The sequence below is a fragment of the Acomys russatus genome, chromosome 1 (assembly GCF_903995435.1).
Source record: "Acomys russatus chromosome 1, mAcoRus1.1, whole genome shotgun sequence".
NCBI lineage: Eukaryota > Metazoa > Chordata > Mammalia > Rodentia > Muridae > Acomys > Acomys russatus.
The window spans coordinates 116,852,905-116,871,828 of NC_067137.1; the positions used below are offsets into that span (position 1 = coordinate 116,852,905).

Sequence of the window (18,924 nt, forward strand, 5' to 3'; positions counted from 1 at the left end):
AAAACTCCAGAGGATAAGTTTACACCCAATAAGATGTTGTTTTCTATTTTTGAATTTGTTATTTGCCCCTCTTTGGTGGTGGGGTTGGGGGCATATTATCTGTATACAGAGCTGTCACTCCAGAGTGACATTTTATTTCCCACAGAGATGCTGAGCTCACGCTATGCTGGTCCCACGCAATGTGTGCACTTTGCTGGGACTCCAGGCTTGAGGAGCTGAGGAAAACCAAGACACTTTTTATCCCTATTTGGTTTCCATGCACAGGTTTGTCTGAATCCACTTGTTTTGCTAGATTTGGAGATGTAAGGTCCTTGGAGGGAGAATGGTGTGTGCAGTGCCTGCCCATGTTTCTAGGCAGCGTTATAGCTTATGTCTTCACAGAATGAGAACCTGCTGTCCCTGAGTTGTGCGATGCTCCAGGGGCCATACGGTGCTGGCCTGGCTTAGCATCCACCTACCTTTCCACTCTGTAGGAATCACCTGTGGTGTAACGCTCCGATCACTTGCACTAGAGTGTTGTCTATGACCCAGGAAGTCTTGCCCTCTAATTTTACCCACTCCCACTATTGGCAGGGACTTGTCTACTTCTGTCTTTCCTCTGTGCTCTAGAATTGGCATGATTTACTCAGTCTACAGGGTTTTTACTCTCTTGACATCTACCCTACAGCAAGAGCAGAGACTTTGAGATCAGAACAGGGAGGTGAGCACAGAGTTACCAGCCAGTAAGATGCCATGACTGACTATTAAGAGGCTTTGTCCTAGCAGCCCGACTGCTGAAACCAGCTCCTTTCCTAGCACAGATTGTTTGAATCTTTGGCCATAAGAGGAACCCCCCCCCCCCCCCCCCCCCCCGTCTGACTTGTTAGGTGTCTTGAGCACCTCTCCCAGAGCCCAGGCCCAGTGGGACCTGGCAGATGCACTCTAGCTGAGGACAAGAACTGAGAACTCCAAAACATACATGCTTGCTTGCAGCACTTCATATCCTGTGCTTTGGCTGGTCAGAAGATACTCCATGCTTCAAATCACTTAGCTCCCAGCAGCACTGACCAGATTGGTTAGGTCTCCAAAATACTGACCTTTTCCCACGGCTTGTTACTGCTCTCAGAATGTGCTCAGGTGCCCATCAGATGAGTGGCACCAGCAGGAGAGGGTAGGTGTGTGCGCTGAAAGGCTTTCTGGCGTCGTCTTTGGGTATAGTCGGTCATTATGGTGCCAGGAAGATCATCGAGCTAAGGCAGTATGTAGACTATACAGGGAGGGGTGTGTGAGCAAATACCACTCAGTCCCTTATAAAACTGAGCATTGGAACTGAGTATTGGCAATAGGTCAGCAGGTAGGCTGCACCTTCCAGACTGGTAGCATTCTGGAGACCATTGAGGAAGGGGGTATGTTAAGGCAACACATGGCTTGACATTCCATAGAATGGCAGGTTTGGTGATGATACTTAAGGCCGCTCAGATATCCTAAGAAATGATATTGAGGATGGGCGGCACTGCTGGAGGTCTGCCTCCCTGCCTGGAGCCACATGATGTCTGCATACATAGCATAAGGGAGGGGAGGAGGTGTCAGTACCAGAGTCACCTCTTTTTTTTTTTTTTTTTTTTTAATAAAGCCAGCAGCTGTTAGATTCAGATGTCTACAAATGACAAGAAAAGTTGTGTTTTCATTTTCTGGGAACTCCTGTAGGCCCTGGCTCAAAGACTTTGCATTGTGTGTCATGTACATCTTTTACGTGTTCTTTGCTGTTCTGGAATTGTCCTTGGTTTTTCCTTAGCTCATAGATCATAGACACAGGAATATTATAGTATTTAAAGCATCCGCGTCAAGCATCAGATGGCTTCGCATCCAGAAAAACATGGTAACTCAGTTTGAAGCACCAAGCATGTGTAACATGGCTCTATACAATACAATAAATGCTAATGTTAAGCTTCTTAATGCCTGTGGTTCTTGTTTGTTCCCCCACTTTAATGCAGCCTGGGGGTGAGTACCCCACCTGGTCTGAGGGTTCCTGAATTCCAGGGAAGATGCTGATGCGTCCCTTCTCACCCAGTAACAGTGTGTCTGGGATTCCAGTCACAAGTGCAAGACATGTTCCTCTCTCCAGCCAGGAGTTGTAAGAGGCCTGCCTCTCCTCTCTCCAGAAAGCACAGCCAAGTGCTTACTGCGCAGCTGGGCTTGTGATCCCCAGTGTTGGCCCCGGAAGTTTGGGAGCCAAAAAATAGACTCAACTTGGCTTAAAAAAAAAAAAAAGAAAGAAAGAAAGAAAGAAAAGGGGGGAAACTGCTCAGGACTTGGCTAGGAATGTGCTGTTCTGCCTGTCTGGGACCCTGGAGCCTTACGGTGCAACAGGCAAGGCTCCCTGCCCCCACAAATGCTGAAGCGGGCTGTAGGCATAATGTTGCTGAGGTGGCAGGGCCCTAGCCACTGTGAGCCCAAAACTGCTGAGGCCCACAGAACACCCAGCAGCTGGGATGAGCATCCGTTCCTGTGTCTTCGGCTGTAAACGTGTTATTCTGTGTAGGTATTCCCAAAGACCAACCAGTCTGCTTCTCTGAGGGACTGACTGACTGACCTGTGCATGTATCTTTCATCTCCAAACCATTGGGGGAATTGGGGGACATTCACAACTGTGCTAAGAGTAAAGAAACAGGCCCAGAATGTTCTCCATTGGCCAAGTACATAGGCCTTTTAGCTTCTGCTGTGTAGCATTTATTTCTGGTCCCTTGGCTTGACTATCTCTTCCAACCTCCTTTCAGAGAAACCTTGACGCCCTTTGCAAAGAGTGCATGGGGCTTTCTTGCCCCACCTAGACCTTTCTGAGCTAGAACAGTTAAGCTGCTGTGGGCACTAGGGCCATCTGCCCCCACTCCAGCCTTAGGGACTGCACTGTCAGCAGCGTGAGCCTCTCAGCACCAGACCTTCAGGAGATTGCCAGTCCTGTTGGAAAATGGCCTGTTCTGTGTAACCCTCCAAATTCAGCCTCAACCCAGGCCTGTGCCCCAACCTCCAGAGGAATCACTGTACCCCAGCTTGTCTTTCTGGGACTCCCAGATTCTTGACTCCATCCTGTGTTTACATGTCAGACCTTGTTTAAGGAAATCATGGCCCTACATTAAAGGCACTTGTACCTTACCTAACAGGCATAAGCATTAAATGTTGTGCTCTGAAAGTATGGTGGCACATGGCTTTAATCCAGCACTTTGGGAGGTAGAAGCAAGTGGATCTCTGGGGTCCCTGAGTTCAAGGCAAGCTTGGTCTACAGAGCAAGTTCCAGGACAGCCAGGGGCTACACATAGGACAGGGGGCAGTATGTGTGTTGAGGGCAGACTGGCCTTGGTGGGCCTGCGACAGGACCGTCAACCATCTTTTTTGCACTGCTTCCTGGCTTCTCTGTTGCATGCTGCCAGGCAAAGTTGGGGGGTTATCTCGTCTTCCAGCAGCCACTGGGAGGTGGTAGGATCTAGTCGTTGATTTAAAGACCAAACTAGTGGGCCCAGGACACAAAGAAGTGGGTCAGGGGCAGGGCTGAGACTTGGGTTGTCTTAGCAGGTGTACCTAGAGTCCTTAGAATGCTCCATGGCAGAGAGGAATATCCGTGGCATCCAGGAATAAAATGCTCCAGGCCAGGAAAATGCTTCAAGTGTTATAAATGAAGCCCTGGATGTGTTGAGTGCAGTCAAAGGAAGCAAAAGTATATGGCAGAGTCTGGAGACGTAGGCAAAGTCCCTTCACTGGCCTGATCACGGTCCAAGTCTCCTGGAGGAATGATTGGGGAGAGAGTCTAGAGAGCAGGGAGCATCCTGCCCCGTGCCTTGGCCTGTACTGAGGAGAAGCACTCATGACCCCCCTTTTCCCATACAAGCAAGCCTTTCATAGGCCCCCACACTAGTGAGTTCTGGACTGTAGGGACAGCAGCTTGGCATGTGACATCCTCTGGACAGCCTTACAAGGTCAATGCCATAATCTGATTTTGCAGGAAGGCCTACTAGAAGCCATGGTCCTCACTGTGCCCTACCACCCTTCCCAGGACAGCAGGAAAACCTAACAGGCAGGATTCACCAAGGTAGAAACATCAAGGGACACGTTTGTGTCTTTCTGTGCCACAATTTACTAACTAGCAATAAATTACTCATTGGATATGATGACATGAACCTCTAATCTCAGCCAGGCAACTGCAAGGAAGATCAATTCCAAAGCAACTTTGCCTATATACTGAGTTCGAAGCTAGGCGAGGCTAGGCTACATGAGGCCATGTCTGAAACAGAAAAGAAATTCGTATTTGATAAGTAAATCTCAACTGTGCTTGGTAGCCAAACAATGGCAGCCAATTTTTGGTTTGTTTTAGCCTTATAGTGTTTTGCCTGCATTTATATCCATATCATGTGCCTGGTGTAAGATCTCCTGAAACTTGAGTTATGGATGGAGGGACTCAAACTCAAGTCCTCTGCAAGGGACAACAAGTGCTCTTAGCCTGGCCCATCTCTCCAGCCCCTTCTTCTCTTAACTAGTCTTACTAATATGAACTTGTAGGTCACACTTTACACCTCACATGATTATACACAGTGACAGAACAGCTGAGAAAGGGTTAAAGATGTTTCGAGTTTAAGCCAGGCTGCCCAGAAGGCAGTGAGTTGATACAGCCAAGAGTGTGTTGGGAGCCAGGTGAGTCTTAGGAGCTACAGGTGGGCGACTGAGTGTAACAGTCATGGGAATGGGCACTCAAGCTGGAGCAGGGGGGCTCAGGCAGTCCCTTGCTGTGGCAGTTTTCCTGGATGAGGGTGACAGTGGATGGCCAGGTGGTGGTCAGTACACCTGCCATAAGTCTTGGGGAACTCCTCATTAAATTAATAATTTTGTGTGTGTGTGTGTGTGTGTGTGTTGTGCACCTGCGCGTGCTGTGGTGTGTGGCAGTCAGAGGAAAAGTTGAAGCTGATTCTCTTCTTCCACTATGTGGGTTCCAGGGATTGAAGTCGGACCCATAGGGTTTGCAGCAAGCCCCTTTCCTCTCTGAGTCCCAGGGCTCATCGTGCCTCCAGCCAGGATAACTGATAAGCTCACCTGTCTGGCATTTCTGATGTGTCTTGATCATTATCTCTTAGCACAAATAAACGATCCGTTTGTGCCTCCTGTTGTGCTAGCAGATGGTGTTTACTCGTGTAAACAGGACGAGGAGTCATTCTTGGCACTTGCACTCCAAACTGAGGTCAAGGCTGTGACGTTCATAAGATGAAGTAACTCAAGGCCAGGCCTGGCCTGCAAGCTCTCATTCCCCACAACTGTGTGACTCCAGCCCCTTCAATCTCCAGACTGGTCCCCAGGCCACACTGTCCTCCTCCCACCCTCTCCACCTCTAGGTGTGGGCTGCATCTTCTCTCTTAGCTGTTGGCTCACTCCTATTCCCAGGTCCTCTCTCCAGCTGCTGTTCTTCCTCCAGGACAGACAGCTAGCTCCTAGTAACTGAGACCCAGGTGGATCAGTCAGTCCAGGAGCGTTGTGAACACAGCGGTGCATGCCTTTAATTGTCAGTCACCTCTTTAAGTGGGAAGTCAGTGTCATTCAGAGCTGTGATGAATCTGGGAATTGAGGAAAGAGCTTTAGCCACAGCCTGAGGGACCTATGACAAAAGCAAAGAACAGACTGGGGGGAGGGGGGGGCTTTTTATCACCAGCCATTCACTCCAGCATCTCCTGAGGCTGAGTCAGGAGAGTCTCAAGTTCACCGCCTGCCTGCAGTACAGACTTGAGTTCAAAGTGAAAATGTAGGAGGGATGAGGAAGCAGCCCAACAGGAGAGTGCTTGCATGCCTAAGATCCTAGGTTCACGCCCTAGTACTGAAGACAGAGTAGCAGAGTGTCTCTGCTACTTTTGATGTGGTGCAGCCGTCCTGTGTGCAGGGACAGGAAGTGCCCAAAGATTGCAGAAACTGGAGGATGACCTTGAGTCAGAGGCCCAACGTAGGGGAGTTCCCTTCACACCCTCAGCCTGGCTGGATTCTTTGCCACCACCTCCCACCACCCCGTAAACTAGGTATGATGGCACACGGGAGCAGTCTGGCCCATTTGAGGCCATAGCAAGACCCTGCCTCAAACGTAAACTAAAACTCTCGTACGGCACTTACAAGATATTAAGTTCAAGTCAAGGAGAAAACGGAATGTAAGTGGGACTGGAGAGATGGCTCAGAGGTTAAGAGCACAGTCTGTTCTTCCAGAGGTCCTGAGTTCAATTCCCAGCAACCACATGGTGGCTTGCAAGTATCTGTAATGAGATCTGGTGCCCTCTTCTGTCATGCAGGCAGAACACTGTACAGATAATTAAATCAAAGAAAATGAAATATAAGCAGAGTTTGGGCTTGCAAGATACGTCAGCAGATAAGGATGATTCCCACCAGGTGTGATGACCCGAGGGGGGAGAACTCCCACAAGTTGTCTTCTAAACGCATGTGCCATGGCACATGTGTGCCCCCAGCACACAACAAACATTAGGATAAGCTCACTAAGCACCGCCATCCCTTTTAACCCAGGTTTATTGGAAAGCGCACTGGGTAGCTCTCACAGTGGTGGTGGGGACCGGTGTCTACTACTTGGAGCTACTATGGAGGTTATCAATTTGGAGGAAGGCACTAGGCAACCTTGAGGCACCCCTGTCCACCACTCCTCAAGCAAAGAGCGTGCGTGTGGATTGTAGCCATGGCACTGGAGAGGACCAGCTGACCCACACCCAGCAGTCTTCTTTGGTTGGTCATGCTAGGACCTTTCTGAAAAGTACAGGTGTGTGGAGTTGAGGGTGATGGGGACCTTGCATGCCCTGTGGCCCAGGCCCTATCCAGATTTCCCATGGCAAACTGCCACTAGGCCCGAGGAAGGCCTCCTCTTCTGTACCCTGTGCCTAAGGAGTTTCACTTGTTTTCTTTTACAAGAAACAGAAAGGCCAGGATGGGAGTCTCAGGGCCACCAGACATCCCTCTCTGGCCTCCTGACCCTAGAGGACGAACAAGCCTGATTTCACACGCTGGAGTGAGGAACTAAGGGGCACTGTGGCACAGAGCTGGTGGACATGGGTCTTTCTGATCTCTGTTCCTCCTTCATCCATCTTTTTGGTTTGTTTGTTTTTGTTTTTCGAGACAGGGTTTCTCTGTGCAGCGTTGGCTGTCCTGGACTCACTTTGTAGACCAGGCTGTCCTCGAACTCACATCAATCCACCTGCCTCTGCCTCCCAAGTGCTGGGATTAAAGGCGTGTGCCAACACACCCGGCTTCCTTCATCTACCTTAAGGAGCCTTTGGAATCAGCCTGGGACGAACCTCCAGGTACAGCACGGGTGGCTATGGGAGCCAGTGACTTCATGTGGCAGGCTAGGGGAGGTCTCTTCCAGGAAGCCCTTCCTTGATCCAGGATATATGATCCCATTGTGAACCCCAAGACTGTGAGCTGGAAAAACATGTTTCTTGTGGTATGGCTCAGCCCTAGCACACACCTTTAGTCCAGGAGCTAAATAAAGTCAACCATACCCAGGTCAAGATGCGGAACAAGCAGCCAGTCAAAAGGGAGTGAACACAAGTAAACAGGAAGGAGGGGCGTTGAGTTAAAGGCCGTGGAGAAGGAGAAAAGGCTTTTTCCTTCTGGGATGTTGGCTGAACTGGAATTTTTGTCCGCCTCTCTGAGCTAACAGGTTTTCACCCCAGCCCCTGGCTCCTGAGTCTTCATTGGTAAAAACCGAACAATTGGGATGCTGTTTTAAAAACACCACTCCTTGAGCTGAGCTGGGACACACTAGTTGCCCAAGTCAGTGGATAGATAGCCCCACTCACACCTTTCCACCTCCCGGGGACTGGCACTGCTACCACAGGCCTCCAGTTCCTGGAATGACAGATGATACCTGCTAAAGGACATGTTGGTGATTTTAAATGCCTGCTGCATTTACCCACCATGTGGACCAGGAAGGCTTAGATGTACCCTTGACCTGCCCCAAGTCATGTGGCCAGGTCCAAGTACACAGGCCATAGCCACTGAATCCAGAGTGAAGAAGGAAAAGAAGTCCCATGCCCCACGCAGAGAGGAGGCTCCCAGACTTAGAAAACAAGACTTTATTCCTTTAGAGGCTCCTGGTCAGTGGTGACAGCCAGCTAGAGAGCAGTCTCCTCCGCCTAGGTGGGCCCAAACTGCCTACACTGTACTTGGTGCCAAGATTTCCATGCCTTCAGGGGTACAGGCACTGAGAGTACCCAGAAAGACAGCATTTACTGGGAAGTGGAGTTTCCAGGCCGCACTGTGCTCTCCTGGGCCCTCTGCCTACCCACCATCCTTGCTGGCAACTGACCCAGGTCCCCATTTTACAAACTTCAGGTAGCTTGAAGTCCAGAAATGAGAAGACTTCGCCTTGCCATAGCTGTCACACAGTTTCACTTTGGAGACACGGAGGCTGGGAGCATTGAATGCAGCCCGCCACCCCTAACAGTAATAGGTGGCCAAGTATCTTCCTGGGACTCTTTGTCTGTGGAGGATTTGGGGAATGGGTGGGTCCTTGGCCAGATTCTTACAGTTGGCCTAGGAGAGGCCTCTGGGAGTGCTGAGCTTGGAGGAAGATCCTGGCTGGCAGTCATCTCTTTTTTTTTTTTTTTTTTTTAAAGATTTATTTATTTATTATGTATACAGTGCTCTGTCTGCATGTAATGACTGCATGCCAGAAGAGGATACTAGCTTTCATTATAGATGGTTGTGAGCCATCACGTGGTTGCTGGGAATTGAACTCATGACCTTTGGAAGAGCAGCCAGTGCTCTTAACCTCTGAGCTATCCCTCCAGCCCGGCAGCCATCTTCACAGTGCAGACTTAGCCAGCCTTGATCTTTCTGAATGTGCCATGTTTCAGCAAGAGTCCCCATTTTACAGCTAAGAAAATAGAAGGCCACTGGGGTATAGACTGGCTGGCATCACAAGCCAATGAGCAAGAAGACTGGCTGGCTGAGGAGCCACATTCTCTGTGTCAAGTTTCAACAAAGTGGCCCTGGGAAAGTCGGTGGGACAGATGACAGCATCACAGACTGGAAGGCTGGGCCAGGGCAGGCCCAGTAGGAGTGGTCGAGGTGCCCGGAGGTGCCTCACTGTCTGGCTGGGCCTCCTCACCCCGGGTATATGTGAGCACCACAGTGACTGTGGCAAAGGTAGCAGCGTTGACAGGGAAAGCACGTAGCAGCGTGGAGGCCAGGCCCCGTGTGAAGACTCGCCAGCCCTCAGCCTGGTAGCTCTGCCGCATGCAGTCAACGATGCCACGGTAGCGAGGGGCTCCTTGAAGCCCGTCAGCTTGTAGTCGTGACTTAACCACGTCCATAGGATAGGTGGAGAGCCAGGACGTGATGCCTGATGTGCCACCCGCTAGCAGCAGCTTAGGCACCAACAGGCGGTCACCTGGCTCGCAGCCCATGGCACGCGTCAGTACGTCGTAGGTGAGGAAGTAGACACCAAAGCTAGGTGTCTCGCGCAGAAGTGTGGACACCATGCCTCGGTTGATGCCACGCAGGCCCTCGTGCCGGTAAATCTGTACCAGGCAGTCCAGGGAGCCCTTGTAGGTACGGGCTGGACCCACATCCTGCAGCTGCAACCTTGTCTTGGCCAGTTCCATGGGGCAACAGATGACACACTGAATGGCGCCTGCTGCCGCACCAGCTAGGAACTGATTGAGAGGTGAGTCTTGCCCCAGGACCCGAAGAGTGTTGCCTTGCACCCCAAACACCAGTGCATTGATGAAGGTGAGCCCCATTAGTGGCGAGCCCAGGCCTTTATACAGGCCCGGCACCTGCAGAGACAGAAATGTCATCAGGGATGAGGGGTGCCGCCGTGCTTAGGTTGCCTAGCCACCCTCCTCAGGACCTCCACACTGGAGTGGCAGTTCTTCCCACCTGGCTACTCAGAAGCAGCATCCAGAATTTTCTGTTAGATGCAAAATCCTCAATCCAAAACACCCCAGCAATCAACTCACACAGCCATGGCCCCTCAGGGGTGCCCAGATAGCCTTTCCTGAGCTTCTGACCTGGTGTGGTAGCACCCCTGGGCTCGCTCCCCTGCCCTACAAGTGCCCCGCCCAGGCACTCACACTCTCCTGCTTGACGATGGCCTGGAAAACAGTGCAGCGTCCCTCTGTACTGGGGCTTCTCCGTGTTCTGTACCTGCAGCCGCACCTGCAGGGCAGAGCCAGTGAGCAGGAACAGGCAGAGCCACTGAAGCAATCCCCCTGGCCCGCTGTGCACAAGGCAGGCAGCCAGGTAGCTTTCTGTGAATCTAGGATACCCGGGTGAGACAGGGTTGGGTGTTTGAGAGCTAACAGCTACAAGGACAGCCAGCCGCAGATGAGCTGGGCGTCCCCAACACCTCGGACAAGTGGAGGAGGGGGTCGCTCATTTGCACTACCACTGGACCAGCTCTTGGGACCAACCCCTGTTCAGGTGACACTTGTCATTCCATATGGGGCTAAGGGCAAGAGGGATGCCAGCCTGGTGCCCCACAACTAACCTCCATCAGGTTAGGATACTGGGCTGCCATTCTGCCCTTGCTTGATTCCTTCTAGTAGCCCTTTGACAACCATGGCCATGAGTCATGAGTGGTGACAGACCGCTGACAGCCTCCTTAGGGATCCATGGCAATAACTCCGGGACCTGGGGACACTGCCAGGCCCAGTGGCCCAGAAGCTCTTCCACGTCAAAGCACTCTTTGTTGCCTAAGAGCCTATCTGCTCTTGATACACTGGCTTCATGGTGGCGCGAGGAGAGGGGCGTTTCCTAAGCTTGGAATCTGTGGTGCTGCTGTGGGGGGAAACTAGGTCACATCATGTTCTCAAGAGCTAGGAAGCTCCTTAGACCGGATTCAGAAAGGGTCGGTCATGGGCTGGGGTTGTAGCTCAGTGATAGGTGGTTTACCTAGCACAAGGAAGGCCCTGGGGTTTGATTCCCACCACCACAAAAGTAAACAAACAAGGGGCTGGAGAGATGGATCAGTGAAGCATCTTCCGAGGGAGGACCCAGGTTCAATTCCCAGCTCCCACTCTGTAGCTCAAATCTTCTGTAGCTCCAGTTCTAGGGGATCCAGTGTCTCCACATGGTACACATACATACACAGAGACAAAACACCCATACATATTAAAAACATACAAACAAACAAACAGCTTTTTTAATGACCAGTTTGTTTAAACACAATGCCAATGACCCAACCATTGGTGTGTGTGTGTGTGTGTGTGTGTGTGTGTGTGTGTGTGTGTGTGTGTGTGTGTGTGTAAATTGATTTTCTGAAAGAATACTTTCCAGGTTTCCATGGGCAGTGGGGTGACTGACTCCTGCAGAGGTGTGGGTGTGGGTTCGACAATGCAGAGGAATTAGGGCTACTAGGGCAAAAGTGCTTTCCTGCCTGAGGGGTCTGCTTCAGGAGCTACTCCCAATCCAGTGGGCAGCCTCTGCGATGACAGGCTGAGGGAGTAAATGCAAGGCTCTTATTGGCTGGACACAGCTGTAGGAGGTATTTGAGACAGATGACCACACGATATAAACACAGTGCCATGTGGATATGGACACCCTCCTAGGGGGTGGGAGGAGGCATCCAGACAGAAGGTAGGCATGGTGGGTTGCCTTGTGGACAAGTTGCCCTAGGGCGTCGGTCTTGCGCGCCCATGAAAGGAATTCACGGGCCACCACTTGCCAAGAGAGTCTCCCCTCCGGCCTTCACCCCAGGGATGCCTGCTGTCAGATGGCAGGTCTGTGCTGCCCAGAGCCTGGTGCATCAGCCCATTAGCTTCATTCAATTATCCTGATGTGCCGTGAACAACAGGACCCCAATGACGTCATCCACTCCCTCAGGTCATAGATGTGTAGCCCCAGCTCAGGCACCAAAGCCGCCGCCAGCAGAGGAGGCCTGGACCAAGGATAGTTTTGTAAGGTCAAAGCCAGTGTACAAGGCCAGGCCCTTACACCTACACTGGAAGAAATCCCAGCTCTGAATCACTGAGCTCCTTTCTTTGCCAACAAACACCTAGTTCACTGAAGTTTAAAAAGAAGAAGAAGAAACAGGAAGTGAAACTCAACCCAGCTCAAGATGATGTGTTTAGCCTCCAGCATTTCCCTCAGCCAAGTAGGAAAGGAACCTGGCTTAGATTCTGTACCGAGTATGTATCAGGTCTGGGACCCAGCTGCTCCAAGGCCACCTGGGCTCCGGGAAAAGGGCAGGGGTATGGCCCTGAAGTGAACATCTTGAACACCTGCAAGTCCAGCCAAGGGGGACATATCCACAGACGTTCTCCACCAGAAGATGTGGCTCTGTCCCCTAAGAACCTAGAGCTCCGATTAAAGGAGGTGTGATTCAAAGGAGGTGCTTGCCTGAGGTCTTCCACGGTCAGTGCCCGGGGCCATTTCAAAGTGGTGTTCCTTAGGACCTTACTAGGTGACACTGCCTCGAAGGCACATGCCAGCACTGAAAAACAGTCAGGACAAGCACCTATTCATAAAGACCGGAAGAAAATACCCTCGACTTTATTTCAGGTGTTTGTTTGTAACATGGGCTTGCTTTGCAGTTCAGGCTGGCCTCAAGCCTGTGATACTCCCCGCCTTAGCCCCCCACAATGCTGCTGCCTCAGTGTCTGCTACCACACCCTACTGTTATGGCAGGTTTTCCTAACCCACGCTGGCCTCAAATTCTCCTCTCTTCCCCAGGCCTGGAATTCCAGGTATGCTACCACACCTGGCTCAGTCGGGTTTGATGCCTTATATTTCTGTGTTTTCCCACCTCTTAGTTTTTCTTTCCGGAACATGTTAGGGGTGGGGCTAAAGAGATGGCTCAGCAGTTAACAGTACCAGTGGATCTTCCAGAAGTTTTTGGTTCAATTCCCAGCACCCGCGTGGCGGCTCACATCCACCTTATAACTCCAGTTCTACCAGGTACACACATGATGCACAGACAATACATGCAGACAAAACACATAATAGAATAATTCAAGGAAGATGCTAGGAGAGCAACTATACATCAGAAAAGGATGAACTTCCTGTCTCTGGCTGAAAAGAAAATAACTGCCCATCAATACCTTAGCTTCTGGCAGCCAAGTAAAGCAGACACTTGGCTTCAGTGAGCTCAGCATGCAGTTCAGCCTCTGTGGGAAGGTGTGGTCCAGGGAGGAAGGGTCAGTCAGTTCATTCAGTGGCCAACAGCTGCCCTGCCTTCATTCAGACCCAAGGGATGACTTTTACTGTGTTTCTGGGGCCAAAGACCTGTGCTTCCACAGAAACTCACCTTGACTGTGTCAAAAGGGTGTCCCACAAGCACACCTGCCACACCTGGAAGAAAAAGTACCTGTGACCAAGTGCCTCAGAGGTTTGCCAGTCAGCACTGGGTGGGTGAGGTTCTGGCAAGGTTGGACAGGCACTACACATGGGAAGGAGAGACTGACCAGGTCCCTGTGGACCCATCCCAGGGCCCTCTAGTAACAAGAGCGAACCAGCAAGTAGCTTAGCTCAAAGCATTTGTTCCTTCCCTTCCCCTTTCCCTGTAGTGACGTGTCCCCCTTACAGCACCGTTCCAGTACCTGATAGAACAGGGGGCTTGGGAGATGCTGGAGTTGGAGGTTAGCCTGTCACTGGGATTTAAATTTTCCTTTTGCTGTTTTTCTTCAGGGCATGCGCACAAAGGGCTCACTGTACTGGCCTTACTCTGCTCACCTGAAGGGCACTTAGCATACCCATTCTCTCTCTCTCTCTCTCTCTCTCTCTCTCTCTCTCTCTCTCTCTCTCTCTCTCTCTCTCCTCCCCCTCTTCCTCCCCCTCCCCTCCAGGGTGGCCTGCAGATTAGGAACCCCCAGGAAATAGCTGCCTGAGGACCTGCTGCCTGCTGGCTGACACCTCCCATGAGCCTTACTATGAGTCATGCTCAGTTTATTTATCATGTAAGAGCCTGCTGCCAGAGACCTCACCTCCAAGAACAAGGTTCGCCCCTCCCCAAAGGCTAAAGCACATTCTCAGTGTCCTGCGGGTAGTGAACAGTGGTGACTCCCCTGCAATGCACCCCCCCCCCAGCCTCTATAGCCCAATGATCCCATTTCACAGAAGGAGAAACAAGTCAACAAGGCTTCCTTCTCTAGAACCTGGCAACATCTGCCAAAGAGGCTCTTTGGGGCTGCCCTGCAGCCAGCGGAGGAGCACGAGCACAGTGCTGGAGGTCTCCTAGGTGCCCCCTCTTCAGCACTGCAGGAAGAAGTCGCCTTTGATTGTTAGCGTTTTTTTATGTCTAACTGCAGTGGTTAACGTTGGGCAATGAGCAATAACATTACAAACTGCTGGTTGCTGACCTTGCTTCATACTCATCCTAACTCTTGCTCCAGAGGAGTGTTAACTCATTCTACAAACGAGGGAAGCCAGGAGTGAGAAACCCACAGCAGCACATCCTGGTGTATGGCCAGTAAGTAAGGAAACTGGAGCTCCAGCCCTGCCCTGAGGCTGCCTCTCCTGGTCCTGTTAGGGCTGGTCACACATCCTGCCATGGCACTAAGGTGACATCTGCTCCCAGTGGTGCCTTGCATCCTCTAATGTCCATCCTGTTTCATGTTTCTGTCCTTTTTTAAATTTGGGTTTTTTTGTTTGATTGTTTGTTTTGTTGTTGTTGTTGTTGTTGTTTTTGACACCCCGGCTAGCTGCATCTCTCTATATAGACTAGGCTGGCTTCAAACTCAGAGATCAGCCTGTTTCTACTGCGTGCTGCCATTTCTGGCCTTCCTTGCTCTTTGAGTGTCGGGCACTTTAGTTCAGTAAGACACTTTCTAGTAACGCTCCTGTCTTCACACAGGAGGAAAGGCAAGCGACCCGACCCGACTCTGGCCCACCACAAGTCTCCATCACTGCCACTTTTCCACCACTCCTCTCAAGTCTGCTGACTGCATCCAGAGCTGCAGCCCAGGAGCCTACTGTTAACCCTCTCCTCCCTATTCTGTCGGGACGCCCGCTGTGATTTTACGTGTGGATTATAGAAATGTCACCAGGGGATTCCAAGGGTGTGCCTGTTTCTTTAAAGCCACCCTGCTTGGCATTCAACCAGCCTTTGATGCTCAGAGTCATGCCCCATTCCAAGCTGGGGAAATTTCCACTATTATCTATTCCCACGAGTCACCATCTCTAGGTACACTCCTTTTTTCCTGGAGCCCCTCACATCCTTCCAACTTGACCTATTTCTAGTGGTGGGGCCTTGTTTCCTCCCCTGGAGAGGCACCAGTTTTCAACTTCCTGGTTAGTGGTTGCTGGGCTGGAACCAGAACCTCAGAAAACAGAGTGGCCCAGCCTCCGCCTCGTACTTTTTTTTTTTTTTTTTTTTTTGTATTTGCAAACCCTACTTCTGGAATTTCTTTTCATAGGCTAATCTGGATCTCTTAGGGGGCTTTGAAAAGCCTTAGCACCCATGGCTGGTATGCTGGGCATCTGGGTATGCCCTGTTAGCCTTCCTCCTGTTCCCACCGAGGGCACCCTGGTGTCAGGAGGGAGCCCAGGTGTGAGCAGCTGCTCGCTGGTACAAGCAACAGCAGGCCTTTGCTACTCCAACACATCCATTTTTATGAAGCCTCTTATAACAGTTCCATGGGAAGCTCCAAGAGGCTCTCAAGCTGGTGGGCCGTGGCATTCCCACTGCCTACCCATGTCCTTTTGACCTCACAGTCCCTTTGAGAGCTAGGGAGCCCTGCCTCACCACCTCTGAGAGGGTCCCCCAAGTCTTGTCATACCGGCAGAAAGGGACCCATCTCCCAACTCCAAAGCCACTGAGCAGAGCCAGGACAACTCTCATACCATGATCAGCTAAGGACAGGATGGGACCACTGTTCTAGAGGCACCTGGCAACACAGCTCTGGGAGCGATGACAGGTCTAGCCCGTCCACTCAGACACTACCTGGCGATCTGGCATTTCTGTCATAATGTCCCATGCCCTATCCAGAACCCAGGGGCCACTGTGGCCTCAAGATTTGAGACCCTCCTCTCACAGTAGGAAGAGGGCAGAAGCACTCCCAATAGGTTTCTACCAGAGACCAAACGTCAGTCAAGGTACTTGTCACATCACCTAGAGAGGTTAAAGGCAGGATAGGATGTGTGCTGGGCCACTCGGGCACACCCATAGGGCCCACCATCACCCCATCCTTCAGCAAGAAAGGACCAAAGCCAGAAGGAACCAGGCAAGTGCTTTAGAAGGCCAGATCCCCTCGTGTCTCAGAGCCTGTCTGACAGCATGTTCCCAGTAGATGTGTGCAGAGATGGAAACCCGGAAGGTAAGCCTGGGCCACAAGCAGATCACTGTCTACCCCCAGGAGCCCTGCCCCTTCAGAGAGGTTGAGAGTGTGGGATTCCCACCCCACCCACTCCCCCATTTCTTTCCTTACTGGATGAGTCTGGAAGAGGCTCTGCAGGTGGCCTCCATCTCCATGCACCTGAAACCCCAGACACACCCAGCATGACTTCCCTGTCGTTGGGCACTCTCTATGCACCCTGGGTGAGAATGCAGACCAGGGCTGGAGGCAGGGCACATGATGTCCCCGAGACAAACTGGGTGAAGATGAACAGGCAGCTCAGGCAGGAAGGGCCTACTTCAGCGAGAGCCCAAGCGGTGTATGAACAGTAGGGGTGGTCAGGGTCTCTAAGCAGGCCTGGCCTTCGGGTGAATGTGTGTTCCCCACAACAACTGTATGACCAGGCAGGCTGCAACCAGAGGGAACCCTGGCCCTGGCGAGACTGCAGTCAGTACAAGGGGGCCCTGGCCACAGAAGGGACCCTCATCTGTCCTTCTACAGGTGGGGGCTAAGATGGGGCTCTTTCTGGGTCTCCCAACCAACTTACAGAAGTCTCTGGGCTTTGTCCCCTCCTCCCACAGCTTACAGAGGGGAAAACTGGGTAACAGCCTGGTAGTGCTCAAGCACCTGGGAAGGCATCCTGGCAGACCAGCCTCTCCACCCAGGAAGAAGCAAGCACGGATTAAGCACCTAAGGCCAAGGCCAGTCAATCACTGCTGCAGGCAAAGCCTTTCCGTGTAGAGCTATGAAAGCAAGCAAATAACAGTAGGATGGGGCGGGTGGGGGGTGAGGGGGTGGGGTTGAGGAGCCAGGCCTGGGCCTCCGAACTGAACTCAGCCTTGACATAACCAGCCAGACCGCTGCCACCTCACTTGATTACCTGAAATCCCAGTGGCTAAATCAAACTCTCTATTTAATACTTACTAAATAAACTCTCTAGGTACAAGAAAAGGCACTAAAGGTTCAACAGGTCCGCAGCATCGCTTTCCCGAGTCAGGTTGGCATGAGCACTGATTTGACCACCCGGTGGACCGCCTCCTTTCCTGAGCCCTCCAACTACTCAAAAGCATGGGAAGCACTGGACACCTAAGGTCAGGCCAGACCTCTCGGAGGTCGCGCGGTGTCACCAGCCTTGCTCAGACAGCTACGGGAAGGGAAGAATCCATAGGCTGCGCGCCAGCTGCCGGTTCTATCCCTGCCTCCAGACAAGCCATGGTGCCACCGGGATCCCCAGACATCGCACCCAGTGAGCACGGAAGGAAGGGTCAAGAAGACACCTGTCCCCGCGTACCAGGCAGGCTGCGTGCCTGTCATGCCCCCCTTATCCTTACCTCCGGCGCATCCAGCCAGGAAGTCGAGCGCCATGGCCCGGCCTGAGAGCCGGTTGAGTCCTACTATTCGGGCACCGGCCCGCGGCTGAATATCTGGCTCCGGCTGTCTGTCCTCCCGGCGCGCAGCCAGGTCAGGGTGGTGGCTGGGTGGGGACTCATAGGAAAGCGCTCCCCTGGCGTCCAACGCGCGGGGCCTCACCTCGCACCGTGCGCCCCGCCCCGCCGGCCGCAGTCCCCGGCGGGTGCAGAGCGCAACCAATGGGTACACGAGGCACGGACAACACCCCGTGCTCCTGGTGCCCCCGCCAATCCTCATTGGCTGGGAGAGCGGCGAGGGTGTGGCCTCGGACGCGGCGGGAGGGGGCGCCGCGGGGCGCAGCAGACAAAGACTGTGCTTCGTGGGCCCGCCCGCTCTGCGCAGGGAAAGGGCAGTGCCGTGGGCATGCTGCGCTCTGGAGCCGGGAACCTCCCAAATGCGCGGTGTGAGGGGCGGCGCTCGCTCGGCTTTGACCCTGGGGCTCCTCACAGTGTTTGGATGCGACTCTGCTACTCAACCTTATCGTCCTTGCCTGTGTCATGCGGACAAGGTGGCAGGCACAAGAAGAACGCCCCGGACTCACCAAGGCCTGCAGGCTCGGACGCAGCTAGTTGTCAAAGTTGGAGAAAGGCCGCCCACCTGGAGGGCCCTCAGAGGCCCCGAGTCTCCTTAAGCGAACGCCCTACGGGTCTGAAGTCCCAGTGCACCTAGGCAGGGGCAGACACTTGGGTTTGAATGGCTCAGAAACGAACTTTTCAAACAGAAGGGGCCGGTGCATGGAAGGGCGCCACCAAGCCCAGAATGCCAGATCAGGGATGGACAACCGGCTGCGGCCCTGGGCTTTGGGACTGGGTGAGCTTGCTGGACCAGGGCAAGGAACGTGCTAGTGCTCCCAGCCTGGAAAGCGCTAAGGATGAGCTTGAGTAAGAACCCAACGTGCCCACCCACCCAGTTGCCCCTAATATTTACAACGGCAAGGAGTCTTGAAGTAGGTCCCAGTGATGGACACAGCCACCATTCCTGGACCTCTGTTGATCGTGACTTTCTCGTGAGCTGAGAGTTGAGTAACAGCTTCCTGTGGTCTTACCTGTACCCCTTCTGAACTGGGCACAAAGTTATGGGATGACAGATCTGGTGGAGAGACAGAACTTCAAAAAGCTCCAGTAAGCCAGGACCTGAGGTCAAGGACCCCAGGGTTTCGGGGTGTTTATCCTTAGAATTGAATGGACCCTTCGTGAGGCCCAGTACCCCAAGTCCAGGCCTGCTGACTCCT

At 52.5% G+C, this 18,924-nt stretch overlaps 1 protein-coding gene across 1 annotated transcript; it reads right to left on the reverse strand.

The window, feature by feature from the left end:
• Nucleotides 1-8,890: 8,890 nt before the first annotated feature.
• Slc25a29 (solute carrier family 25 member 29) lies at nt 8,891-17,859 on the reverse strand. The gene is given in 5 exon segments (XM_051151351.1): nt 8,891-9,788; nt 10,086-10,112; nt 10,114-10,170; nt 13,259-13,302; nt 17,615-17,859. Coding segments are annotated over 5 exon segments (921 nt in total). The 5' UTR covers nt 17,649-17,859; the 3' UTR covers nt 8,891-9,029.
• Between the last annotated feature and the right edge of the window lie 1,065 nt (nt 17,860-18,924).